General features: G+C 45.1%; 2 protein-coding genes across 9 annotated transcripts in view; one reads left to right on the top strand and one right to left on the bottom strand.

Annotated features, from left to right (window-relative positions):
• The first annotated feature begins 93 nt into the window (after positions 1-93).
• On the top strand, positions 94-21,729 carry GTPBP2 (GTP binding protein 2). 7 transcript variants are annotated; one of them, XM_073905008.1, is made up of 13 exons: positions 179-317; positions 892-995; positions 2,034-2,060; positions 2,346-2,530; positions 2,882-2,990; positions 3,171-3,368; positions 3,671-3,845; positions 3,997-4,216; positions 4,644-4,779; positions 4,917-4,975; positions 5,523-5,694; positions 6,094-6,258; positions 6,493-7,812. In XM_073905008.1, the coding sequence occupies exons 2-13, from the start codon at positions 945-947 to the stop codon at positions 6,667-6,669; spliced, it is 1,674 nt and encodes a 557-aa protein (XP_073761109.1). In that variant the 5' UTR covers positions 179-317; positions 892-944; the 3' UTR covers positions 6,670-7,812. The 7 variants fall into 7 exon arrangements, with proteins under 7 accessions (XP_073761108.1, XP_073761107.1, XP_073761110.1 ...); XM_073905007.1 differs by lacking the exons at positions 892-995; positions 6,493-7,812 and adding an exon at positions 21,646-21,729 and having other exon boundaries at positions 94-317; XM_073905006.1 differs by lacking the exons at positions 892-995; positions 6,493-7,812 and adding an exon at positions 13,474-13,791 and having other exon boundaries at positions 94-317.
• POLH (DNA polymerase eta) overlaps positions 10,287-26,130 on the bottom strand; it is a 36,694-nt gene continuing 20,850 nt past the window's right edge. For both annotated transcript variants that reach the window (XM_025890456.2, XM_025890457.2), the window contains 7 exons: positions 21,347-21,516; positions 19,777-19,880; positions 17,904-18,023; positions 17,213-17,336; positions 16,637-16,702; positions 14,302-14,471; positions 10,287-12,334 (listed from right to left, as the gene is read on the bottom strand). In XM_025890456.2, coding sequence (XP_025746241.1) covers positions 11,443-12,334; positions 14,302-14,471; positions 16,637-16,702; positions 17,213-17,336; positions 17,904-18,023; positions 19,777-19,880; positions 21,347-21,516 — 1,646 coding nt within the window. In that variant the 3' untranslated portion in view covers positions 10,287-11,442. The remainder of the gene's footprint in view (positions 12,335-14,301; positions 14,472-16,636; positions 16,703-17,212; positions 17,337-17,903; positions 18,024-19,776; positions 19,881-21,346; positions 21,517-26,130) is intronic.

Genomic DNA, 26,130 nt, shown 5'->3' with positions numbered 1-26,130 from the left:
AGGGCCCCACCCCGCTCTCCTCTGGCTGGCCGGACGCGGCGGTGGCAGTAGGGGCGGCGGCGGCGGCGGCGGCGGCAGCGGCGGTGGCGGTGGGGGGGAGGGGCCGGGCGGGGGGCTGGTGGCAGCGGCGGATGGACTCGCGGGTATCGGAGCTGTTCGGCGGCTGCTGCCGGCCCGGAGGGGGCCCGGCCGTGGGCGGAACCCTTAAGGCTAGGGGGGCCGGCGGCAGCAGCGGCTGCGGGGGCCCAAAGGGGAAAAAGAAGAACGGAAGGAACAGAGGGGGCAAAGCCAACAACCCTCCGTACTTGCCCCCCGAGGTGAGCCCCATGAGAAGTGGCGGGTGAGGAGAGGAAACCACTCTTTCCGGTCCCGGGACTCCAGGGAGGCGGGGCAGAGGGAATTGATACCCCCTTCCGGTGTCAGAACACTGGGGGGGAGAGGAGAACCCTCCCTTCCGGTCCCAGGACCCCTGGGAGGACTTTCCTTCTGGTGTCAGGACCCCAGGGAGGGAGATTGGGGAGGGAGGATTTCCCCCCCATTCTGAACCAGTAACCCCAGGAGGAGAAGTGGCGAAAGGGTATCCCACTCTCATCCCCTTGGAGAGAGCAAAGTAGAATGCCGTGGCTTCATCCTTCTGCAATAGAAGGGAGACTGCATCCTGGGATGAGAAGGCAGCAGTTTTCTAAACTTGTTCCACAGGGGAGGAGGGGAGTACTGGGGAAAAGAGCAATATGTTCTGCCTCCGTCCCTGAGTACACATATACACACACATAAAAACAGATAACAGTCAGGCTTAAGTCCTCTTGCCCTTTGTCCTATGAGGAAGTGGGGATGGCTTCCTGCCCCATTTATCCCTAAGGCAGAGAATAACTGCTGTTTTGTCCCTCTTAGGAAAGGAGGACCGAGGGGGAAGAGCCTAAGCCAGTGGTTATCAAACCCTTAGCATGTATCAGAATCACCTGGATTGCTGCCTCACCCCTGGAGTTTCTGATTCAGTAGGTCAGAGGTGGGCCTGATACTCTGCATTTCTTACAAGTTCCCAGGCAGTGCTAATGCTACTGGTCCTGGGATCACACTTTGAGAACCATTGGCCTAGACCGTCATCCTTGTACCACTTTTCTGAAGCCACCCATCCTAATTCTTCACCTTTAGCAACACGATAAAAAGGAAGGTCTTTGTTAATGGGAAAAGATCTCCCTTTTACTCCATGGGGTAGAGATTGTGGGTGAAGATCTGTTAGAGCCTGGAAGTCAGAGGGCCTTGAAGAGATGGAATGATGACAGGAAGGAAAAAAGAAAAATGGCCAGGGAGGAGGAGTGCCAAAATGCAGGACAGGCAGAACAAGCAAATCTCTTATCCTGTTGCACCCTAGAGGGGAAGGCTCAGGCAACAGGTTGCTTCGTTGTGGGTCACCTGATAGAGGGAAGATGTAGAGGAGGTTGTGTGGGTGGATTCAGGATTTCACCTCAACTGAGGCATGTGAATCTGGTTTCTTCTCTTCATCTCAGCCCCAGCTTTGGAGCCCTGCCCCCCATTTTACCTGGGCTAGTCTCTCATCAGGCTTATAGTGACCAGCGCTGAGTTCACCCTTTGGCCCTGGTCCAGAACCTCTTGCAGCCTCTTACTCTTGGTGACATCAGCTAAGAGGGGTGGGCCGGAAGGAAATGGTGTCTCCCAGACCAGTGGCAAAGAATGACCTCAGCAACCCGAACACAGAGGAAATCTGGACCTCTGGGGGCAACAGTTTGAGGCCCCAGGGAGAAGGAAGCGGTGATCTTGCATCTAGGAAGAGTATACCACCAGTAATCAAAGACAGGAGGGACTAGATTTTTGTTTCTGGCTTACACGGGTGACTCACTATATTCTTAGAGGCCTTCAGAGAGGTCCATTGGGAATGAGTAGAGGGTTTGTGTCTAAGCAGGTGCCACTGAGGTTCCTGCTCTCTCAAGTTAGCTGCCTGGGCCCCAGCAGGAATCAGGGAAGTAGAAGTTGGTCAGGACAGTGTGTCAAAACTGCTTTCTGTTTCTTTTCAGGCTGAAGATGGAAACATCGAATATAAAGTGAGTCTTAGGCTGGGGAGGGGCAGGTTGTCCTTGCTGGTACGGGGTGATTTTTTCTGAGATCCTTCCAACCCCATGATGTATAGCAATTTAGGGATATGATTCAGGGTAAAGGCTCTGTAGCTCATTCTGTTGGAGGGGGACTCACTGTTTGAGGAGACCAGGGATGAGGGGCTTTAAGTGGGAAGGAAAGGTCCTGGTCCTTACAGCAGGACAGGTGGAGCATGTGGGTTTAGGAGGAGCATCTCTGACTTGATTTTCTTATGACACCTCACCTGTCCTAAGCTGAAGCTGGTGAATCCATCCCAGTACCGCTTTGAGCACCTGGTGACACAGATGAAGTGGCGGCTCCAGGAGGGCCGCGGTGAGGCTGTCTACCAGATTGGGGTAGAGGACAATGGGCTGCTGGTGGGGCTGGCTGAGGAGGAGATGCGGGCGTCCCTCAAGACCCTGCACCGGATGGCAGAGAAGTATGCTTCCCAATCCCCATTCTCTTTACCTAACTGGAGCAGACCTGTGAATACCCAGTCACCTTGGGCCTGAGGGGCCAACGAGGGACTTCCCTTCTGCTGCCTGCTCTTGACAAAGGGCTGAAGTGGGGAGGGCTAGTGTTCTGGCTTCCTCCATATTGGACCGAGGCTTTTTTGCTCCTTGATTTAAGATTTGTTTGTTTAAAAGGATGTGGAATAGGCTGGAGGGTGGTAGGAAGCGAAGTCGGGTGTTGGGAGGTGTGGGAAGGCCATTTGGTCCAGAGCCAGGTTGGAAGGTGGGGGGCGGGAGAGTACAGGTGAGATGTGGCAGCTGTGGCCTTGCTGTGACAGGGTCGGGGCAGATATCACTGTTCTGCGGGAGCGGGAAGTGGATTATGACAGCGACATGCCCCGGAAGATTACCGAAGTGCTGGTACGAAAAGTCCCTGACAACCAACAGGTGAGCATACACCCTTCCCTTACCTCTCACACCCTTGCTCCCCAGGAGGGTCACTGGCCCAAGAACCTGGGGGTGTCCAGGTCATTATTTGGTTCCCAGGGAGTGTCACTGCCCTTAACCCACCCGTCCGTGGAGAGATGTAAGGGATCGGAGCCCTTACCTCTCGCAATTCATCCACAGTTCCTAGACCTCCGTGTGGCCGTCCTGGGCAATGTGGACTCAGGGAAGTCGACTCTGCTTGGAGTCCTGACCCAGGGAGAGCTGGACAATGGGCGGGGCCGGGCTCGGCTCAACCTTTTCCGCCACCTGCATGAGATTCAGTCTGGCCGAACCTCCAGCATCAGCTTCGAGATCCTGGGCTTTAACAGCAAGGGAGAGGTGCATGCAATCAGCGGGACCCAGTGGGGCCAGACTCTGAGGATGGGATGGTAGTGGTGAAGGACGGAGCCCAAGGACAGAGCCCAAGGGCAGACTTTTTGGAGTAGTGTAGAAGAAGACCCTGAGGGCAGGGAACAAGCTCTGTCTCCTTAGAAAAGAAATGGGGAATCAGCTGAGTTAAATCAGATATGGGGCTCAGGGGTAGGAGGCAGGGTCACCCAGTGACTGGTTTAGGTCCTGGCGACTCTTAAAGGGTTGGGGAGGCTGACAGGGGGCACTGAGAGCCCTGGGCTCTGGGCCAGGTGGTGAATTACAGTGACTCACGGACGGCAGAAGAGATCTGTGAAAGCAGCTCCAAGATGATCACCTTCATCGACCTGGCAGGCCACCACAAGTACCTACACACTACCATCTTCGGCCTCACCTCCTACTGCCCCGACTGCGCCCTGCTGCTCGTCAGTGCTAACACTGGGATTGGTACGGGGCAGGGACGGGGCTGGTGGGGGGTGCTGACTCTCCTACCCTGAGTCTCCTCGAGTCTGGGGGTCAGACGAACTCTCCTGTCCCCCCCTGCGCCCTCCCACGTTCTCACCCCTCTCCTGCTGCCCGCCTTCCTTCTCTGAGGCAGCTGGCACCACAAGGGAGCATCTGGGGCTGGCCTTGGCCCTGAAAGTGCCCTTCTTCATCGTGGTCAGCAAGGTGGACCTGTGTGCCAAGACCACAGTGGAGAGGACAGTACGCCAGCTAGAGCGGGTACTCAAGCAGCCTGGCTGCCACAAAGTCCCCATGCTGGTCACCTCCGAGGATGACGCTGTCACTGCAGCTCAGCAGTTCGCCCAGTCACCCAAGTAAGCCTTCCTCACCCCAGAGCCCTGATCCATGGGGGAGGCTGCCGCGTGGCGTCCCACCCCAGGACAAGACCAGTTCTGGCTCAGTTCTGTGGTTTTTCCGGTTGGGATTGTGGGAGGGAGTCTGTGCTAGCCAGCCTGGAGGATTGCTGGTGCCTGGGACCCAGGAGACAAAGTGCTATGCCAGGCATTCGCTGTCTCCCTTGGGCTCCGGGATGAGCCTTGTGAGCCACATTCCTTGACTGGCTCACAGAGAAAGGACTCAGAGCTCCTGACAAGGTCAGCAGATAGGAGAGAGGTGCCCCTGCCCACTCCCCGCCCCCCCCCCGCCGCCGCCCCAGAAGCTCCCCGTTGCATGCAGGGAGCTCTAGCCTCTGCTTCTTATTAGAAGCTTCCTCATCTGTCCATTCCATGCCTCCCTCTACAGCGTCACTCCTATCTTCACGCTGTCCAGCGTGTCTGGAGAGAGTCTGGACCTGCTTAAAGTCTTTCTGAATATCTTGCCACCACTCACCAACAGCAAAGAGCAGGAGGAACTCATGCAGCAGCTGACGGAATTCCAGGTAATTGGCCTCCTGAACGGGCAGTGAGTTGGAGAACTGGGAGGGACTAATTCTGACCGAGGCCTGAGCCTGTTTAGAGATTTTGGACTTGCCAGCCCTACTTGGCTGGCTGTTGATAGCATTTTCTTTGGCTTCAGGTGGATGAAATCTACACAGTACCAGAGGTGGGGACGGTTGTTGGAGGGACACTTTCCAGGTGAGTTGCTTTGCTTGCTCCCCACCCCCTTCAGCCCTCACACAGCCATACACTCCATCGTGGCCTTAAGGAGACCTTGGAGTTGTACAGAGCCATCTAAATGACGTGCTTGTTTCCGGATTGGGCTTTCACCATGAGAAGAGCTGGAGAAAGCTAGTCTGTTGACTCAGGAGGGAAGAAATAGTATTGCCGCTAACTAGAAATCTCCAGGCTCCGGAGGGAGAAGTGTGGGTCTTGAGCCCCAGTTGTATGCACCTGACATCACTTCCACATAGGGAAATGAGAGATCCCTTAAGACTTTTTTCAAAGCAGAGGGTGTGTTTAGTGTCAAAGCTGCAACTACCTCTCACCGTCACTACTGGCCTTTCCAGGTATCAGCCATTAGAGTCTGAAGCTTGAACTGGGGCCTCCTCCCCTGCCCCCCCTTCCCCCAACCGAGGGAGTCCGCTTAGAAGGGAAAGAATGTTCTGGGTGACCCTCGCAGAGAAGCAGGCTGTGGGGGGGGGGTGCTAAACTGACACCATGCCACCTTCCCTCTGGGCCGCAGTGGGATTTGCCGTGAGGGGGACCAGCTGGTGGTGGGCCCCACGGACGATGGCTGCTTCCTGGAGCTGAGAGTGTGCAGCATCCAGCGCAACCGCTCTGCCTGTCGTGTGCTGCGAGCTGGTCAGGCTGCTACGTTGGCCCTCGGGGACTTTGACCGTGCACTTCTTCGCAAGGTAAGGTGGGAGGATGGGTTGGAGAGGGAACCCAAAGAGAAGTGCCTGGGAGACTGGCTGCTTGAATGAGAAGCACCTAAGATGCTTCAGAGGAACTCAAAGGAAATAGTCTCTAACCCAAGAAGCTGGTTACATAGACTGTATGAAAAAGGCTTGGAATACTGAGAGTACTTAAATATGGATCGTTGCCCAGGAGCCTAGAAATACTAAGCATTACGAAGAAGGATTAGAGGGATAAGGAAGGGTTCTAAGTGGAGGGTTTTGAATATTGTCTTCTGAGGTCTTTGTGTTTGAAGTCCTAGAGGAAGAGGTTCAGGAGCTGAAGAGGGTGTGACGGTGGTGGGGCAGGGAGAGATTAATGCAAGGTCTGCCCTTGGTCTGGGGGCTGTGCCTCCGCAGGGCATGGTGATGGTGAGCCCCGAGATGAATCCCACCATCTGCTCAGTGTTCGAGGCAGAGATAGTCCTACTGTTCCATGCCACCACGTTCCGGCGAGGCTTCCAGGTGACAGTACACGTGGGCAACGTACGTCAGACAGCAGTGGTGGAAAAGATCCATGCCAAGGTGAGAGGGACCCAGCCATGCCGTTTTTCCAGGGAAAAGTTAGAATTCTTCTGCCTCCAGAAAGGAAGGAGGCCTGGCCCAGACTCACAGAGAACTCCCTGATCCCACAAAGGGGACAGAGCCCCACTCTGGGTGGGTAGAAGGCTGATAGGCCCCTGAGGGTGGAGAGCCAAGGCTGGCAGAGAATGGGATGGGAGGCACTGTCCAGGACGAGTGACGGCGTATCTGCTGCAGGACAAGCTGCGGACAGGGGAGAAGGCAGTGGTACGTTTCCGCTTCCTGAAACACCCAGAGTACCTGAAGGTGGGCGCCAAGCTGCTGTTCCGGGAGGGTGTCACCAAGGGCATCGGCCATGTCACCGATGTACAAGCCATTGCAGCAGGAGAGGCCCAGGCCAACATGGGCTTCTGAACTCCTCCAGGCAGGCACAGCTCCATTCCTGTCCCTACAATACATAAGGTGACTTCTGGCCATGCTGCCCACTGTTGGCGGCTCTGTGTGTTAATAGGCAAGGGAGAGACCGGTGCTCTCTGCCCCATGCTCCCTGCCACCTTTCCAGAGAGGTGCCAAGCTCGGTGTGGCCAGGGAGGGGCGGTCCTGAGGGAGAAGACAGGAGAATTCAGGGCAGTGCTCAGCAGCTGTGTGCCCACCTGGTTGGCTCATCAACCCTGGCAACCCCATGGCCTGTCTACTGGAGGGAGCTGACCACCGCCACCTTGGCCCCACTGTCGAGACTGGGCATGATTCGCCGGTGTGGTCCCTGCACTTCAGGAATTGTCTCAACAACTGGGGGTGGTCCTCGAAAGCACTCCTTTTTCTATACCTCTTCTCAAGGCCATGTAAGTTGCCCATCTCTACTTGACTGTGGACAAAAGACATTTGCTCCTGGCCATCTGGTGGCCTAGGGTCTGAAGAAATGGCACAGGGACAGAGCTCCCACCTTGTGCTGAGACATGAGGTCTGTTCCTCAGCTTTGTCTCCTTTCCCTTTTTCACTCAAGGGCCATTTCCCATTTCTCTGCTCATAGGCCCCACAGGTGCTATTTGTCGTGCTGGCCCAGGCGTGGGGCTGCCAAGCTCAGGTTTGGCATACCGAAGGTCAGCTGCATGTCAATCAGTCTTGTCCCCTCCTCTGCAGTGATGTGTTGGTTTTAATAATGGATCAAACAGTGTTTTACTTTCCCAGACGAGTGACTGGGGACCTGACCCACAGCTCCTCATCCTGCCACCCTTTTCCCCCACTTCCTGCTCCCATGTAAGTCCTCCCTCTGTTGCAGGGAACCTGGAGGAAAGGGAAAGATGTTGCCATATTTCCTACTCTTTTAGGGCATGGACTCTCTCCTTTCCCTTTGTTAATGTCCTGGGTTCCCCGGACTCAGGGATTTGTTGGTTCAGGTTTCTCTGCATATATATGTGTGTGTGTGTGTGTGTGTGTGTGTATATATACACACACACACACACACACACATATCTATACATCCACACACACAGATATATACATATATATTTAAATACACACGTATATATTGTACAGAATAAAAAATGTTTTATTGAATACACTGTGCTTAATGCTTAAGATACGGGCTCAGCTTCCAGAGCTAGATTCCTCTTCAGGATCAGACAAGTGAAACCCTAACACTGCTGAGCCCTGAATGGGGAAAGAACCCATCTGGTGTCTCACTCACCATTTTTCCTTTCCTCTCCTTCCCATGCGATCAGTGTTCTGGTATTGTGACCTGGCTATTCTGGCCTATTTGCATAGTTCTCGGAGTGAGCAGAATAGAAAGTGGAACTGCCGCCTTTTCAGCTGAGATAGGTAACCACCCCACCTTTGAGGAGGTGGCCCCCTGCTGTGGTCACAGTGGTGAGGAGACCGCTCCTGTGCCTGTCAGAGATTTGGAGATTAGCATGCCAGCTACTTAATGAAGAATGGATTTTAGAGTCGTGGTAATCTGGCCCTCAGCCTTTCCCTAGCAATGCAAAATAGCCTGAAGTGAAGTTTACGTAGCCTAAACTGGCTTCTTGGAGCTCTGAGGGCCACCCAGCAAAACCTTAGTCCTTTCTTCCTGTTTGTGTTCAGAGTACCTGTCATGTTTTATGGGACTGCGTTTTGAGTACTGATCCTTACCAAAGAAACTTGATGATAAATGTGGCCCAAGGTCCCATGAGGCATTCTGTCTCCAGGGTTTTGTTTGTTTGTTTTTAAGAGGGAGAGTGCGAGCCAGCGAGCAGCCGGGTTGGTTGTTGGGCGGGGGGGCGGACGGAGAGAGAAGAAAATCTCCCAAGCTGGGCCTGACACAGGGCTTGATCTCAAGACCCCAAGATGATGACGTGAGCTGAAATCAAGAGTGGGAAGCTGAACCGACTGAGCCACCCAGGCGCCCCCATCTCCAGGGTTTTAAAGTAGTAGCTTCTCTAACTATCCAAGCTCTGCTGTTTTTAAAAAAATGTCACTGGCTTAACTTGCTACTGTAGAAGCCTGTGGTTGAAGAACTTCCCCTTCCTCCTGTGTTGGGGACTAAGAGCTATTTACTTCCTTCTGTGCCGTTGCTGATAAACAGCCATGAGAGTAGGTTGTATTCAGCAAAAAGGTACTATGGCTTTTCACCCAACACTGACTTTTGCATGTCCATCTGCTGTCCCCTCCACAGGCTAATTGTCAGTATGCTGGGGCAGGGTTGGCATTTCCAAGAAAACAGAAGGCGTGCTGCTGGTATTGTCGTGACTAGTTACCCATTCCCCCCGTCTTGGCCTCTAGAAGTCCAATGAAACCAGAGTTTCTACCACATTGCTTTTCTATATGACTCTTTCCAATCAAAGTGTTCAAAATTTGTTCCACTTAATCTGTATAGTAACCGAAGGAGAGTATTGCTTCATTTTAGGTTTTTGGTTTTTTTTTTTTTTTTTACTTTTCACTGGATTAAGAAAGGAATTTCTCGTGAATCAGTTGAATACTTTTTTCTTTGCAGTTTTTATTCATTTATTTGTCAGAGAGAGAGCACACACAAGTTGGGGGCGGGGGGCAGGCAGAGAAAGCAGCAGGCGAGACTCAATCCCAGGACTGAGGGATCATGACCTGAGCTGAAGGCAGGCGCTTTTACCGACTGAGCCACGCAGGTGTCCCATGATACCAGTATTTAGTAAGACATCTTCAGGAACCAGTGAGTTATACTTTGATACATTAATGGAACATTTAGGAGGACAAAAAGATGTATAAAGCAGCCCCCCTAGCACCACACCAGTGGCATGTACATTTTTACTCCCAGTTCCAGTAATCCATCTAAAATTATTTACTACATATGTTTCATCCAGTGAATCTCAAGCACTTATTATGTGCAAGGCACTGTGAAGAATTCTTGCCCTCAAGAAACTACAAATCTACTAGTAGGAAAGGGCCAGGTACACAGTATTCAACTGCTACAAGAGGAAAATATTTTTGAATGAAGAAGTAATTTTCTGCTACACTCAGCATTCTTCAAATGCTGCCCCCTTCTTCAAACCAAATACAGACCCCACAATTTATAAATAAGTTTGAAAAGCAGCTGGTTTGTGTATTATGTATGAGAGGAGGGATACGTACACCATTCTTCCTACTCACTTCCCCCAACACCACCTAGTTCAATTCATCTTCAGTTGGGTTCTCTGTGTAACACAAGGTTTCCCATATCAAAAAAGCTGGTTTTCCACATAGAAGAATGCAGATTAAGAACACAGTACTATAAACACGGACAAGTGCAGAAAGCTACAATAAACCCTAAGCTAAATATTCAGACATCAGAAGGGAAGAGAGGAACATGCCAGTGACCCTGAAAGCCAAGCACTACCTCTTAAGTTTGTACTTTAGGGTTTAAGTAAATGTCATTGCCCTCTACAAACCTGGCTGGCCACGGCATCTTCTAGATCAGTATTTCTCAAACACCCTGGAGAATCCTGTTAATATACAGATTCTGATTCAGTAGGAATGGGGGTAAGGCTGGAACTTTTTTTTTTTTTAAAGATTTTATTTATTCGACAGAGAGAGACAGCAAGAGAGGGAACACAAGCAGGGGGAGTGGGAGAGCGAGAAGCAGGCTTCCCGCAGAGCAGGGAGCCCGATGCGAGGCTCGATCCCAGGACCCCAGCACCCCAGCTGGGATTGCGACCTGAGCTGAAGGCAGACGCCTAACGATTGAGCCACCCAGGCGCCCCAAGGCTAAGACAATTTCTAACAAGTTCCCTGATGACCCTGATGCTGCTGTTCTTCAAAATCACACTCAGCCTAGGAAGATTCTAGAGATGATCTAGTTCTGAGCATGACTTACCCAATCTAAACAGGATTCCTGAACTGGTTCATTAACAATCTCATTCTACACTAGACCAAATGCAAGAGGTAGAAGGGCCAGTGGCTAAAACTGTGGCCATAACAGGATTTACTTGTATGAAATGCAGTATTTATTGAGTAGCTTCTGTGTACAGAGCCCTACCCTAAACTAGTTATCACTTTAGGGTTTCAGGTCTTCACCTCATGTTCTCAAACCTCACATTTTGGTCAAAGCATTACCTGAACTGCCCCCGTCACAAAGCTTGGGGAAAATTTCAAAAAAAAAAAAGCGTTTTTTTTCTCAGTTCCTATTTTGTGCCATCTTTAAGCCACGCACTTTAAATACACTGTCCTTAATCTCCCATAATCTGTAAGGTTTATCAGTTGAGGAAAGTGCCTCTCCTAGGCTTCGAGGCCCACACATTTGTACTCTGACACCGCCTCCCTAAACTCTGATGATTAAAAACTCAAAGCAGGGGTGCCTGGGTGGCTCAGTTGGTTAAGTGACTGCCTTCGGCTCAAATCATGATCCTGGAGTCTCAGGATTGGGTCCCACATCAGGCTCCCTGCTCAGCGGGGAGTCTGCTTCTCCCTCTGACCCTCCCTGCTCTCATGCTCTCTCTCTCTCTCATTCTAATAAATAAAATCTTAAAAAACTCAAAGCAGTGATAATCTGCAAGATAAGTTAGTTTTTACATCTGTGTCGGCAATGGAATTGGGATCCATGCATGTGAAGAGATGGGAGTTTCAACTCCGCATCTAACTGGATTATTTCTCTTACTAAAAATTTCATAAAGTTACAGATTTCCTTGCGAAGTGAGCATATTTCCACCTCCTAGTTTACAGGTAAACTATTAAAACCCTGCAACAAGCCTGAGGGCAGCACTAGTGTGTTAATGGCTTAAAAAATGATTCCAATGTCTGCATGCCCTCAGGCCTAGGGCGTTTATTACTGGAGGCTGAAGGGCTCTTGGGATTTCTTTTGCTTTGAGGAGAACTGGCAGGAACAGCCTGTGAGTTTGAGGAGTGGGCCTGCAAAAAGGATTTCTGCAACTCCAATGCAAAATGATAGTCCATATGTTCTGGCATCTCCCATACAGGTACCAGAGAGCCACACTTCTCACAGGGCACTTGGTCCTCAGCTGCCATAGGAATTGGGGTAGTAGTTGATTTCTGAGCCACCTCCAGAGCAGAGCTGGAAGTTAAAGAAGCAAGCCTGCTTGGGCTGTTCTGGGCCAAATCTATCTCTGTAGGAGTTGTTTTAGAGGATCCTAGCTTCAATGCTTGACAGACAGGGGTGCAGTCTGGACACTCCGCTGGAAGACAGTTTGTTAACTCTTTACAGCTGGACTGTGGATTTTGTGGAGTGAAGAAAACTGAAGGATTATTAGGCTGTTTCTGTTTTAGAAGTAGACTCTTCAGCTTAAAGAAGGGCTCAGTTCCCGTAATACGACTGGTTTGGAAAGGTAAGGAGGGCTTGGATGGTGAATTGCTCATGGGGGCCTGGGTAGTGGCAGTAAGAGATGACAGTGAAGCTTCTTTGACTTTCTGCTTTTCTGCAGCTTTTTGGAAGAATGATTCCAGAGAAGTGGTTGCTTTCTTAGTGGCTGTCACTGCTGGGCCACATCCCTGGGTCTTAGCTTCTGGACTGGTAACTGGCACCTTTGGCAGAGAACTTGGGTCGTTGCTCAAGAAGGTGGTGATGTCTGTGCAAGATGAAGGGGCAGGGGCAGAGAATTTGGTAGCACAGAGGAAGAGCATTGTGAGGGGAGGGGACCTGTATAGAAAGTAAAGGAACAAGATTAGCACTAGGTCATATACGTAGTTTGTAAATGACTTGGGATTATGATTCTGCCACAAGAGGAAACTATTACTGCAGTGTTCTTAAATATTAGGGCATCAGATTAGTACAGATTCAGTAGACCTGGAATAGGCAGAGAATATGCCTTCCTAACAAGTTCCTAGGTGATGCTGATGTTGCTGGCTTAGGACCACATCTTGAGAACTGCTGACTTGGTGAACATCTAACCAGGTCAGACATATATAAAATGGGTCCCCTGACAGCTAGGTATTCATAAGGTATATCAGAAGATACATAAGAACAGTTATAATTTAGGATTGAGGCAAGAAATTTTAGTCAGGTCAACAAAAAAGCTTTAGAATATTTAGATTGGGAATTCTCGTGATAAAATCCTGTTACCCATTCTGTTTTTAAAGAGGGCACCACCGTTATAACCCTCATTCTGACAGACTTTCAACTCGAATTTCTAGAGAATGAAATCCCACAACTGGAATTACCTAACCTAGTCTCAGAAACATTTCAAGAAATGCCTGCCATAGAGTTACTCATTATGTCTAATTACTCAAATAATTTTCACATTAGTTGAATTTCAGAAGATAAAACATGCTTTTATATACAGATTAGTCTCTCAATGAGGTAAAGAGTAAATGCCGTTTTAAAACTGTTATGACAGTATCTCACTATCCCCTGGTTTCATGCTTTTGGACACTTATAATCAGATCATTTTGATGCTTCCCTGTCAACAGATTTCACACTCCTGGTAAATATTAGAGTCTGTCAACTTATAAGGTTTCATATGAACACAGTATCATATTTATCTTTTAGTTCAGTGAAACTGTTCAATATGTGAAAATAAACACATATACCAGGAAGTAAAAGTTAAATAAAATATTCCACACAAAGAACAAAAGATTCCAGCTTTAGAGACCCCATCATATTGTAGGTCTGCACATACAGTAGTATCCACAGAGTTAGATAAGCAATAACTTAGGTGTTCAATGAATATTTAGTTGACACAATATCACATTAGTTTCAGGTTAAACTTTTATTTTTTATAATCCAGCATAGATCTATAAGTAAACAACCAATTTGTTTTTTTAATTTCTTTTTTAAAGATTTTATTTATTTATTTGAGAGAGAATGAGAGAGAGCACGAGAGGGAAGAGGGTCAGAGGGAGAAGCAGACTCCCTGCTGAGCAAGGAGCCCGATGTGGGACTCGATCCCGGGACTCCAGGATCATGACCTGAGCTGAAGGCAGTCGCTTAACCAACTGAGCCACCCAGGCGCCCTAAACAACCAATTTGTTTCTCACATAATTATATTTCCATTGTGAATAGAAATACTTTTTTCAATGTAACAGGCTATGTTAAATAAAGGATTCCAATACTGAAAATCATTAATATCTGAGCAATAAATAAACACGTTCCAATGATATATTTGGTTATTTTTCATTACCAAATGAAGTGAAATTTAATATGACATTTGGTATTATGCCAGTGGAGCTTGTAATTGAGTTGGGATGTTAGATTGAGATTATCAATAAATATAGGTCGCTTTTATTATCAAGGAAGATAGTTTTAAGATGAACAATCAAGTGTTGAGAGAGAAGTTCCCAAGTGTATCCTTGAAACTTGAGTTCCATACTCACACATGCAATTGGTTGTTCCCTCTGAGTGCAGCAAAGGTAGGGCTAATATTGGTTTACTTTGCCCCTGGAACCCACCCCGGAGAACTGGAATGCACCAGATGTCGGCACAGAAGCTCTATTTGAGCTGCCTTAGTTCTGGTGTTTCTGTTGTGTTCTGCCGTTCCTCGCCGGGGTAGGTCCTACTAGCAAGAGTCACCAAGAACCTGCCCCAACTAGAAAGCTATATACCCACGAAGTTTAGACCAAGTTAGGGTACAAGTGTCTTCTGAGAAAACAAGCTAGAATTCAACTCACCAGTCAGTTTTGATCCCTGAAGTGTTACAGTTCCTGATGACGGCAAACGCGTCGTGGCTCATCTTGTGAGCGTCGTAGCGGGTAAGGGCACAGCAGCGGCGCACGCTGCTGAGACGTCTGTCTCCTTGTACACGAATGCTCACAGCCAACTGGGTGGCCACCCTGTCATTCTGTGGGTATAAAAGGATTGAGACCAGAACTAAAGTTCTTGTGAGCATCTGGATTCTATATACTGAACTGTGTAAGAGGAAATTAAGAACCAGGGTGACAGAATGGTTTGGAAAAAATCACGCTTAATTAGTACTTTAGACAGTGATATGACAAGGATCTTATACGTCCAGAATTACTTTTGGCATAAAGTCCTTTTAAGCTTAAAGACATAAATTTCCAGGGATCCCTACTGTGTTGCATTAGATACAAAGTGGGAAGAAAAGCCCCACTTGAAGGCTTTTAAAGCCTTATGAAGCCTTATAAAGATAAATGAGAACAGAGCGACACCTAGTGAGCAAAGGCAAGTAGGCCCGTAACAACTGGGATCCTCTCCCTCTTTATATGGCCCACCAAAGAACAAACGTTCACCACCACCAATTCAGCTAACAAGGGGCAAACAGGTAGTTGTGGATGATTTCTGACAGTGTACAGCTGACTTGTAGGACTCCTATATGTGGAAACACGAGAGAACATATCAAACAATACCATCAGGAAAGTGAAAAAACCCTCAGAATGGAAGAAAATATTTGCAAATGATTTGTCTGACAAGGGACTTAGACCCCAGAATATAGAACTCTAAAAACTCAATGATGAAGACACAAATAAACCACTTCAAAAATGGGCAAAGGATCTTGACAAATTTCTCCAAAGAAGATAAGAAAATGGCCAACAAGCACCTGAAAACCATATCCACTATTATGTTAAAATAAGAAAAAGACAGTAACAAGGATATAGTGAAATTAAACCCTTTTTACATTGCTGGGAATGTAACACAGTACAGCAACAGTCTGGTAGTTCTTCAAAATGCTAAATATAGTTACCATGTGAACCAGCAATTCTAATCCTAGGCACACACCCAAGAGAAAGGAAACATGTCTACACAAATATCCGTACATTGATGTTCATAGCAACACTGTTCATAATAGCCAAAAAGTGGAAACAACTCAAATATCCATTCACTGATGAATGGATAAACAAAATATGGCATATCCATACAATAAAATATTATTCATTCATAAAAGGAAAAAAGATACTGATACATGTTACACTATGAGTGAGTCTTGAAACTATTATGTTAACCAAAAGATTTGAAGCCAGCCAAAAGGCCACATACTGCTTTAGTCCACTTACAGGGAATGTCCAGAATAGTAAGTCTATGAAGACAAAGCACACTAGCGGTTGCCTAGAAATGTTCTTGATTGTGGAATGGTTGAAACACTTCTGGAATATACTAAGTTCAAACTACGAGCTGTATACTGTAAATGGGTGAATTTTATGGTATGTAAAATATATACCAATAAAGCTATTTTTTAAAGATTTTTTTTAATTTACTTATTTGAGAGAGAGAACAAGAGAGATGGAGAGGGAGAAGGGGCTCGATCCCAGGACCCCAGGATCATGACCTGAGCCGAACGCAGATGCTTAATTGAATGAGCCACTCAGGCACCCCAATAAAGCTTTTTTTTTTTTTTTAAGGAAAGGATAAACTAATCATCAGATGTCAAATCTTTGACTTCATACTCTATCTCTAAAACTGCCAGTAATTCTCTGTCACTTGGACTATATTTAAGTTGCAATAATTTACAGTCTAATCCCTGAATGCCCTTTTTAATGGCTCTGTATTCTGATGAAGAGCCGCTGTATATTCAGGATTGCAGGAGGGGTTAGATAAGAAATATACAAAAGAGTAGAGGCAAATAGTAATGAGGGGGATGAGGTAGTCGTATGTTCACAGTTCTAGGCTTTCAAAGATCATGTTGAGTTTTATGGGAGTTCTATGGAAGAAGATAAAAGATTTCTTAAAATTTCCTAGTCTAGGGGCGCCTGAGTGGCTCAGTCGTCAAGCGTCTGCCTTCGGCTCAGGTCATAATCCCAGGGTTCTGGGATCGAGCCCCACATCGGGCTCCCTGCTCAGCAGGAAGCCTGCTTCTCCCCCACCCACTCCCCCTGCTTGTGTTCCCTCTCTCGCTGTATCTCTCTCTGTCAAATTTAAAAATATATATATTAAAAAAAAAATGTCCTAGTCTGGTATCTTTTTGTATCTTTGTCTCTACTTCTCCAGGTAATTAACAACTGGTAATTAAATCCCAAATCTCACCCCAAGAATAAAGAAAGAAAATCTTACATCATCTCGGTCCTTGGTTAGTCTCTCCTCTAGTTCATGGGCTAATTGCAAAAGCCACCATTGTACCTAAAAAAGTGTTGAGACTTTAATCTTTCATTTAAAAATTCTAGGTTTGTTATAGTACTAGATGGAGGATTTGTTCAGTTCTCCCACAAATATAACTGTACAATAAAATCTCCCCCATAACCAAGGGATCACCAGATCATAGAAATTTTCTGACCTGCCCTAGCTCAAGATTTTCATTTTCTTTTCCAGCTGGCATGCCATCAGGTGAACTTCAGGCATGTTTCAGCTCTGAGAAAAAAGAACACATACAAACTTGGGGCATAATATCCCAGGCCTTCCAAGTTACCACTACTCAAAAACTGAGTAATTCCATTTCAAACTTCAGTTAGTTCCATTTTATTTCTTTTTGGGTGGAAAAAATAAGCTCCATTTTCAACACACACAAAAAAAGACCTTCATACTTTACAACCGAAAGGTCCCATCTAAATTATTAAACTTTCTGCAGTTGCCAAAACCTACCCACTAATCCCTGTAAAAGAGGCAATGTTCTCATCAAGAATGCCTGCCTACCTGTTCGCGAGTAGCCAGGGCCGTCTTTCCTGGGAAGTTCTTGCCGCAGCCAATGGTTTTAGGTAGTTTCCTGGGTTTAACCGGTTCATGTTCAATCCCACGGCACATGGCATATAGCCAAGATCTAATAAAAGCAGCAAAAAAACTTTAAGGTGAAAGCAAATGCTTATTTTTGTTAAAATAAAATACCTACATTGCGCTACCCTTTTATCTCCTTCATGGAAAAGGAAAAATATGTCCAAAATTAAGTATACTTCACCCCTGACAGAATCCTTGCCCTTCCCAAAGAATTCTAGTGCAATATATTGCCAAGGAGAGGAACACTTGGTTATGCTTTTTTAAAGTCAAGTCATCATTTGTATTTTTGGAAAAGTACCAAGCAAACCACTGATTCATATCCCCAAGTTTTTTGGTACTTACTTACAAAGATTTTAAGGGAATTATCAGCATTTTAGCACACAAAAATGATGTATATACCCAAGCCTATCAACCTATTTAGGTAAATGAAAAACTACTCTAGACTGACAGGCCACAGTGATTTAATATTTTAAAGCAAAAGGACCAGTGATATTACCTCGAGGAACAAATGTTAACTTAAAGATAGGTCTAAATTTTACTGGATGCTTTTGTCCATATTTGAATTTAGCATCTCCATAAAGGTTATGATTGAAAAGTATTAGGAATCACTTACCCATTCTTCTGCCCAAAATGACTCTGGAGCTGGGATTCAGTGAACTGAGTCAGTTCACCCATGTATTCCACCCCCAGGATTTCGATGACAGAGGCACCTAGCTTTCCTCCAAGATTACGGCTAACAAAAGAGATAAAGAATTTATAGGTCACATCATAAATATCTGGTTAGCAGCAGACATAAGAAATTTTGCTTGTGTAAATAGCTCTCCAGAGGATTCAGGGAAAATCAGAGCACATATTGGTCAGTCCTGTAAACTATTAATTTTCTAGTATAAGACTGAATGATTCTGGAAATTCAAATACTCTGGGAGTTAGGACCTGGGAAGATCAACAATAGCATAAACAAAAGGTTAAAGTCGTTGATTAGGGGCACCTGGGTGGCTCAGTCGTTAAGCGTCTGCCTTCGGCTCAGGTCATGATCCCAGGGTCCTGGGATCGAGCCCCGCATCGGGCTTCCTGCTCCACAGGAAGCCTGCTTCTCCCTCTCCCACTCCCCCTGCTTGTGTTCCCTCTCTCACTGTGTCTCTCTCTGTCAAATAAATAAATAAAATCTTTAAAAAAATATTTAAAGTCATTGATTAGTTTTCAAGTCAACTGTATATAAAACTTCCAATTGTACAGGATCTACTGTCCCATTGAGGGATTAAAATTCTAACCCCAGGGGCACCTGGGTGATTGAGCCAGTTAAGCGTCTGCCTTTGGCTCAGGTCCTGATCCCAGGGTCCTGGGATCGAGCCCGGAGTTGGGCTCTCTGCTCAGTGGGGAGGCCTGCTTCTCCCTCTACCTGCCGCTCCCCCTGCTTGTGCTCTCTCTTTCTCTGTCAAATAAAATCTTAAAAAAAAAAAAAAAAGAATATAATAATAATTCTTAAGCTTGGCCTTTGAGGCTTCCTATAATCTGTCCTCAACCTACCTTTTCAGTCCTATTTCTAGCACATATCTTCTTCATTTTGGTCCAGTTAAACTAGTTTATGTCCCAGCTCACTGAAAATACCTTATACTTTTCCCCTCTTTGTGTTCAAAACATTATTGAAATCAGAATTGCTCATCAATTCTCATCTGACAAAACAAAATCTCTTGTCTTTTTCATAAATCCTCAGATTTCTCTTCTATGGACTCTGGTAACTACCCATACAACTCATTCAGCAACTACTCATGTACAGTCCTTTTTTTTTTTTTAAGATTTTATTTATTTATTTGACACTAATAGAGAGAGCCAGAGAGTACAAGCCGGGGGAGGGGAGGACTGGCAGAGGGAGAGGGAGAAGCAGCCCCATGTGGGCTAGATGTGGGGCTGGAATCATGACCTGAGCCGAAGGCAGATGCTTAACTAACTGAGCCACCCAGGCGCTTCACTCATGTACAGTCTTGATAGCACTTTCACTGTTGCTTTCAACTGTTAACATCTTGTCCCTTCCACAACATTATACACCCTTGCCAAGGACCCACATTGGTATGCATAGCCTAGTTATTCATTTTATTTGGCTTTTTCTCTCATACCTAGTTTGGGAGCAGTTCAGCAGCCCTGAACACCTTGATATCATATTAGAAGAAAAATAGGAAGTAAAATTTCTATTTGTTTTGTTATTTAGTAACAGACATGAATAAAAAGGCTAGAGGGAAATTAAATATACAGCTAAAAACCAGTTCATTTTTAAAATTCAGGATTAAGTAATTTCCACAGATAATCCAGAATTGAAGGTTCATTAGGGAAAAAAGTCTGTGTTTTTCAAAATCTCCTGTGTTATCTCCCTTCTTCTTTCCTGGCTACCTACTTTTCCTGGCTCTAGTCTTTCATAAGGAACAGAAAAAAACAGAGAGTGCCCTCACAAAGTATATGAGTGAAATTGAAGGTACTCCCTGAATACTTACATTTTGCTAATAGGCATTTGGCTGAAGAGCTGTGGGACTGACCCATGTGAGACCACGGTCTGGTGGTTGGGCTTGTTTAGTCCACAGGCCAGTTTTGCCAGGACCTGGAGCATGGAAAGCATAAAAACTTCATTACTGACAACCTCACCCCCACAGAGAGTTCGTGAATATTCACACACACACACACACAAACCAGGCACAGCTTAAGGGCTGTAACTAATGGTTTCCACATTAAAACCAAAAACAAAACCAGAAACTCAAGACATCTCTAAACCTTGGTATCCCACAACATCCTCAGTGGAAACTATGACCCATTATCAGCATCCTCATTATTCTTTCCACATCTTCTATTCTCAGTTTTCCTTTAGTCATTTTTTCCATCCCCATCTATTCCTTAAGGTTCTCCCACTTCAAGAGGGTAAAAAGCCCAGAGAAGCTGCAGAAGAAACTTCTATAAGATGCATTTCTTAGTATGTCCATACAAAAATGCTGAAACCAACCTGTTTTACCCTACTCCATTTATTATTTATATTTCTTGATTAATGGTTAGTCCATTTTGAGTCCTGGATTTAACACAGTTTACCATAATTTAAGTTTCTGTTATATGAGATTGGACTCAAAAACACCCTCCAATAGCAAACATCTTATGCTAGAAACAAGGCTTCAAAATTAAAAAAAAAACAAAATTTAAATCCTTGAGAATTCTTTTTTTTTTTAAAGATTTTATTTATTTGAGAGAGAGAATGAGATAGAGAGCATGAGAGGGGGGAGGGTCCGAGGGAGAAGCAGACTCCCTGCCGAGCGGGGAGCCCGATGCGGGACTGATCCCGGGACTCCAGGATCATGACCTGAGCCGAAGGCAGTCGCTTAACCAACTGAGCCACCCAGGCGCCCTTGAGAACTCTTTTGAAAGAATAAGGTGCTTCAGTGGTATCATTTCACAAATTATAATTGGTAGGAAAAGTATAAAATCATCCTTTAAATTCACTGGAGAAATTCTCTGGAACTTCTACTAGGCAATATTTAGTCTCATGTAAATTACTACAGTGGGACTTTGGTTTCCCCTCCCTTCACCCAATCAGAAAAATATTCTAAAACTCTGTGGGATAGTTTGGCAATTGGAGGAAGAGGGAAAAGGCAGTAACCAGGAATAATCAGCCACTGCCCAATTATTGAGCCTAGTCAGAAGGGGACAAAGATCCCAGACCCTGACTGTACTTTAATAAGAAAACCAGTTATTCTGCCCCTGGATTATTGACAATTGTCTGTATTCCCTAAATCAAAATAGTGGTCCAAATTAATAAAATTTTATTATTCCATCTTTCTTATTCCTCATTAGAAAAGAGGGAATAGGCAAAAGCCTAAAATACTCAGGCAATACCACAAAGATAGTGAGATAATACTAGGATATTCAGCAAGTGAAATAGATTTGTATATAAAATTCAAAGATTAACATTAACCTCCTTTCTATAGATAGTTCAGTCATTAAGGAAATATTTTGGATACAACTATATAGATAAGCATTTTCTGCAGATTTTTCAGATTGCTTCTTAGGAAAGTACATGTTCACCTTATTGTGTGAAATTCCAGCTGAACACTGAAAACCCGTCTCCTTCTCTATGGCTGCTCTCATTTCCTCCACAATCACGGCTCCAACAGTGAGCTGCAGGTCTGGAGAGGTGGTGTTATCAATCTGAAGAGACTCAAGCCATTGAAATAAGCCTCGTTTTCGCGTCTCCTCTGAAAAAATTGAAAGGTTGTATTTAGACATTTTTTTAAAGTCAGGATTTTGTGTTATCATACAAAAATGCTTCCTTTTCACAGTACTTTAGATATGTACGTTTTCTTTTTTTTTTCTTTTTATTTAAGAGAGAGACACACAGAGAGAGCATGAGTGGGGAGAGGGAGACGCATAGGAAGAAGCAGTCTCCCCACTGAGCATGGAGCCAGATGTGGGGCTCGATCCCAGGACCCCAAGATCACGAAGTCAGACACAACCAACTGAGCCATCCAGGTGCCCCGATATGTACGTTTTCAGACACAAAAGAATGGCAGTCGCTTAGACTTCTGGGTACTCAAAAGAGAGATCCATTTCTCCTTCCTATCAATTGTAGCAGCCTTAGCTTCAGCATAGGCTGAAACTTATAATATGAAACAAATATTTTATATTGTCTTTCATGATCAATGATTTTAAAGTACATCTGTTTTCTCTCTCTGGCTTTCTGGAACTTTCTTCCTCCAACTTTCCCTTGTACTCCCCCCACCCACAAGAATTCTGTTATTCACTTAGAAAATATTCAGAATTAACTCACGCTTCAAAATAAATGTATTTATATATTTTTAGAGACTGGGTCTCCTGGTGAGTAGCTAAAATTCTGGTGAGACACTAGTTTTATTCTTTTTTTGTTTTTAAGATTTTATTTATTTGACAGAGCGAGAGAGGGAACACAAGCGGGGGAGTGGGAGAGGGAAGAGCAGGCTTCCCGCCGAGCAGGAAGCCCGATGCAGGGCTGGATCCCAGGACCCTGGGATCATGACCTGAGCCTAAGGCAGATGCTTAACGACTGAGCCACCCAGGCACCCCGTTCCTTTCTTTCTTTTTTTTTTTTTAAGATTTTATTTATTTATTTGGCAGAGAGAGACACAGCGAGAAAGGGAACACAATCAGGGGGAGTGGGAGAGGGAGAAACAGGCTTCCTGCGGAGCAGGGAGCCCGATGTGGGGCTCGATCCCAGGACCCTGGGATCATGACCGGAGCCGAAGGCAGAAGCTTAATGACTGAGCCACCCAGGCGCCCCTAGTTTTATTCTCCTGACAAGCTACTGAAATTAGATATAGCTTTGGACTCAGGGCCTTGAAAATATCTTACTATCGAATTTAGAACTAGTCAGTTTTGAAAAAACCTAAAAAATGATTATAAAGCAAGGGAGGTAAGTATATAGAAAATCTAGACATGTTGGTTTAGAGACAGTAATGAGGTATGAACAAGGCAAGAAAAATACACTCAAATTACTGTGGAGAGGTACAGAGGATTCCCATACACAGAAGAGGAAGACGAGCACAGAGTAGTATTTCCCAGCTCCGGACGACTGCCGCTTCTCTCCTTTGCTGGCTTACCTTCTTCCTCTAACACTCTAGCAGATACTGAGCAACATTCTCTGATCTGCATATATGCTTTTTTCTCTTGGTGAACTGGTACTGGCTTATGTTTCAGTTTGCTTATGCTGAGTACATACAAATCTTAATCTCTATTCTCAAACTTTTAAACTCTAATCCCTTATCTCTACCTCCCCACAGAATACCTCTTCTTGAATTTTTCATTATAGTTTCAAACTATAGTTCACTATACTTTCTAAACATAACGAAAATCAATCTTTATTATGTTCTTTTTCAAATATTCTCTTTCCCAAACAACTCATTTCTTTTTCTTTTTTTTTTTTTTTTAAGTAGGTTCCATGCCCAGGATGGAACCCAACACAGGGCTTGAACTCACAACCCTGAGATCAAGACCTGAGCTGAGATCAAGAGTTGGATGCTTAACCAACTAAGCCACCCAGGCACCCCACAACTCCCTATTTCTAGTAAAGGTTTGAAATTCAAATAATAATGGCTTCCTTTCTCTCATTCCCATTTAGTCAACAAAACCCACTTCAAAGTATTTCATATATCCATTGCAACCCACACTATTTTGTTCAGCTTTTCTTCATTCCTGCCCAGACCACCTTAACTCCCAAATCACCCTCTCTCTGAATGCATTTTACACAATGCCCATGAATGAAATATTCTTAAATACCAATGTCATCCATCTTATCCCCTGTTCAAAACTGATGTTAGGGCGCCTGGATGGCTCAGTTGGTTAGGTGTCTGCCTTCAGCTCAGGTCATGATCCCAGGGTCCTGGGATCAAGTCAGGCATTGGGCTCCTTGCTCGGCAGGGAGCCTGCTTCTCCCTCTCCCTCTGCCTGCCGCTCCCCCCTGCTTGTGCTCTAATAAATAAAATCCTAAAAAAGTAAAACTGATGTTAGCTCTCTCATACCTATAGAATAAAGTACCAACTCTCTAAACTGGCATTGAAGACCATCTGGCTTTTTCAATTCATGTTCCACTAATCTCAAATTTGTTATATCCTTACAATTTCCTGAACATATGATGTCTCAACTTTAAGATATCACTTATTCTATTTCCCTGCTCTTATTTAACTCTGATCTCCCCTTTGCTTAAATAAATATTATTTATACTTTAGGGCTTATTCAAGCCTCATCTATCATGTGGTCTTCTCCAACTAGTCTAGCTAACTTTGGGGCGCTCCCATTAAAGTCCTTTAGCTCTTATCTGTAACACCTACAGCCTAATTGTTAAAAGAATATTCTGGGGCGCCTGGGTGGCTCAGATGGTTAAGCATCTGCCTTCGGCTCAGGTCATGATCCCAGGGTCCTGGGATCAAGTCCCGCATCGGGCTCCCTGCTCCTTGGGAGCCCGCTTCTCCCTCTGCCTCTCTCTCTCTGTCTCTCATGAATAAATAAATAAATCTTTAAAAAAAAAAAAAAGAATATTCTGTAGTCAGTGTTCAAATATTGACTTTACCACTATGTGACTTTGAACAAGTTCCATAATTCTCTAAGTTTCAGTTTCATGGTCTGTGACATGAGCTTGAGTACTGTATCTCATAGGATTATTGTGAGGAATTATATATATGATGTGTGTGTGTATAATCTTATATAAAGCTCCTTAGCACAATGCCTTGCATATATTAACAACAGTAAATATAACACCCTTCTTTTAAAGCCACTTATTATTTATTAGGTTTGGGAAACAAAAAAATATGAATTTATTGAAATTGTGGGGTTTTGGGGGCATTTTCCCCAACTACTAGAGCTAAATTTTCTCTGCTTTAGATTTCTTCATTATTGCTTTCCCAGATTAAGTAATGTTACAATCCTGTTACTCTATATCCAGGTCAGTTGAACAGGTCCACAAAAGATAAACAGCATTTATTTGTTTCCTTCTCTAGTTGATAAGAAGAATCTATACTATTTTGGTTTTTCTCTGATACACCGAAGGGGACTAGAGGGAGAAAATTCCGGCAGTTTTTGGTGTAAAATGCCCACTAGAAGTGAGAGACTTCCCTTTTCATATTGAATTATCTGAGTAGCTTTGTGGAAAACAATTGACCAAAAAAAATGTGGTAATCTATTTGTGTACTTTTTTTCTGTACCATGGATCTGTCTCATCTTATACCAATACTACACTACCCTAGTTACTGTAAATTTATAGTTAATTTTTTTTAAAGATTTTATTTATTTATTCATGAGAGAGAGAGAAGCAGAGGGAGAAGCAGGCTCCCAAGGAGCAGGGAGCCTGATGCGGGACTCGATCCCAGGACCCTGGGATCATGACCTGAGCCGAAGGCAGACGCTTAACCATCTGAGCCACCCAGGCGCCCAATAATTTTTTTTTTGAGTAGGCACCATACCCAGTGTGGAGCCCAACATGGGGTTTGAACTCATGACCCTGAGATCAAGACCTCAGCTGAGATCAGGAGTTGGACACTTAACCGACTGAGCCACCCAGGTGCCCCATAAATTTACAATTAAATTTTAAAACCAGATAGTGTTTAAGTCTTCTTAGTTCTTTTTCAAAGTTGTTTGGCTATCCCACATCCTTTGCATTTCCATACAAATTTTCAAGTCAGTTTGGCAAGTTCTACAAAATCCTGCTGAGTCTAGAAGGGAATGCAATGAATCTTAGATCAATTTGGGGCAACTTGAGCTCTAATAACATTTAGTCTTTTGATCCATAAGCATGGTATGTCTTTCCATTTATTTCATCTTTTTTAATTTCTCAGGAATGTTTTAGTTTTTTGGTGTTTTTGACAGAATGAGAGAACACAAGTGAGGTGAGGGGCAGAGGACGAGGTAGACATCCCGCTGAGCAGGGAGCCCGAAGCGGGGCTCGATCCTGGGACTCCAGGATTATGACCTGAGCTGAAGGCAGCCGCTTAACTGACCGAGCCACCAGGCGCCCTTGTTTTATAGTTTTTATGGAACTAGTTTTTCATATATATATGTATATATATGTAAATATATTTCTCTAATAATTTCATGATTGTAATGCTATTGCAAATAATGTCTTTTTAAATTTCAATTTCCCGTTTTAAATTTTAGTGTGTAGAAATGCTATTGATTTTTGCGTACTGACTTCGTCCCCTACAACCTTGCTAATCTAACTTACTGCATTTTTTGGCGGGGGGGGGGACAAGGATAGATTCCTTAGGATTTTCTACAAACACAATCATGTCACCTGCAAAGTTTACTTCTTCCTTCACATCTGAGTATCTTTTATTTCCCCTTCTGTT

The sequence above is a fragment of the Callorhinus ursinus genome, unplaced genomic scaffold, assembly GCF_003265705.2.
Source record: "Callorhinus ursinus isolate GAN/ISIS: 27379988/994484 unplaced genomic scaffold, GSC_fseal_2.0 scaffold22, whole genome shotgun sequence".
In the NCBI taxonomy this organism is placed as follows: domain Eukaryota; kingdom Metazoa; phylum Chordata; class Mammalia; order Carnivora; family Otariidae; genus Callorhinus; species Callorhinus ursinus.
Note: the sequence above shows the minus strand (reverse complement) of the source record. Positions and strands in the feature narration are given on the sequence as shown.

What these genes read in the sequence shown, in the direction of transcription:
- GTPBP2 (XM_025890512.2), top strand. Translation starts at nt 132, where the DNA reads ATGGACTCGCGGGTATCGGAGCTGTTCGGCGGCTGCTGCCGGCCCGGA. An exon ending in GCTTTAACAGCAAGGGAGAG is followed by an intron (nt 3,369 to 3,670) that starts GTGCATGCAATC and finishes GCTCTGGGCCAG; the next exon opens with GTGGTGAATTACAGTGACTC. An exon ending in ACCGTGCACTTCTTCGCAAG is followed by an intron (nt 5,695 to 6,093) that starts GTAAGGTGGGAG and finishes GTGCCTCCGCAG; the next exon opens with GGCATGGTGATGGTGAGCCC.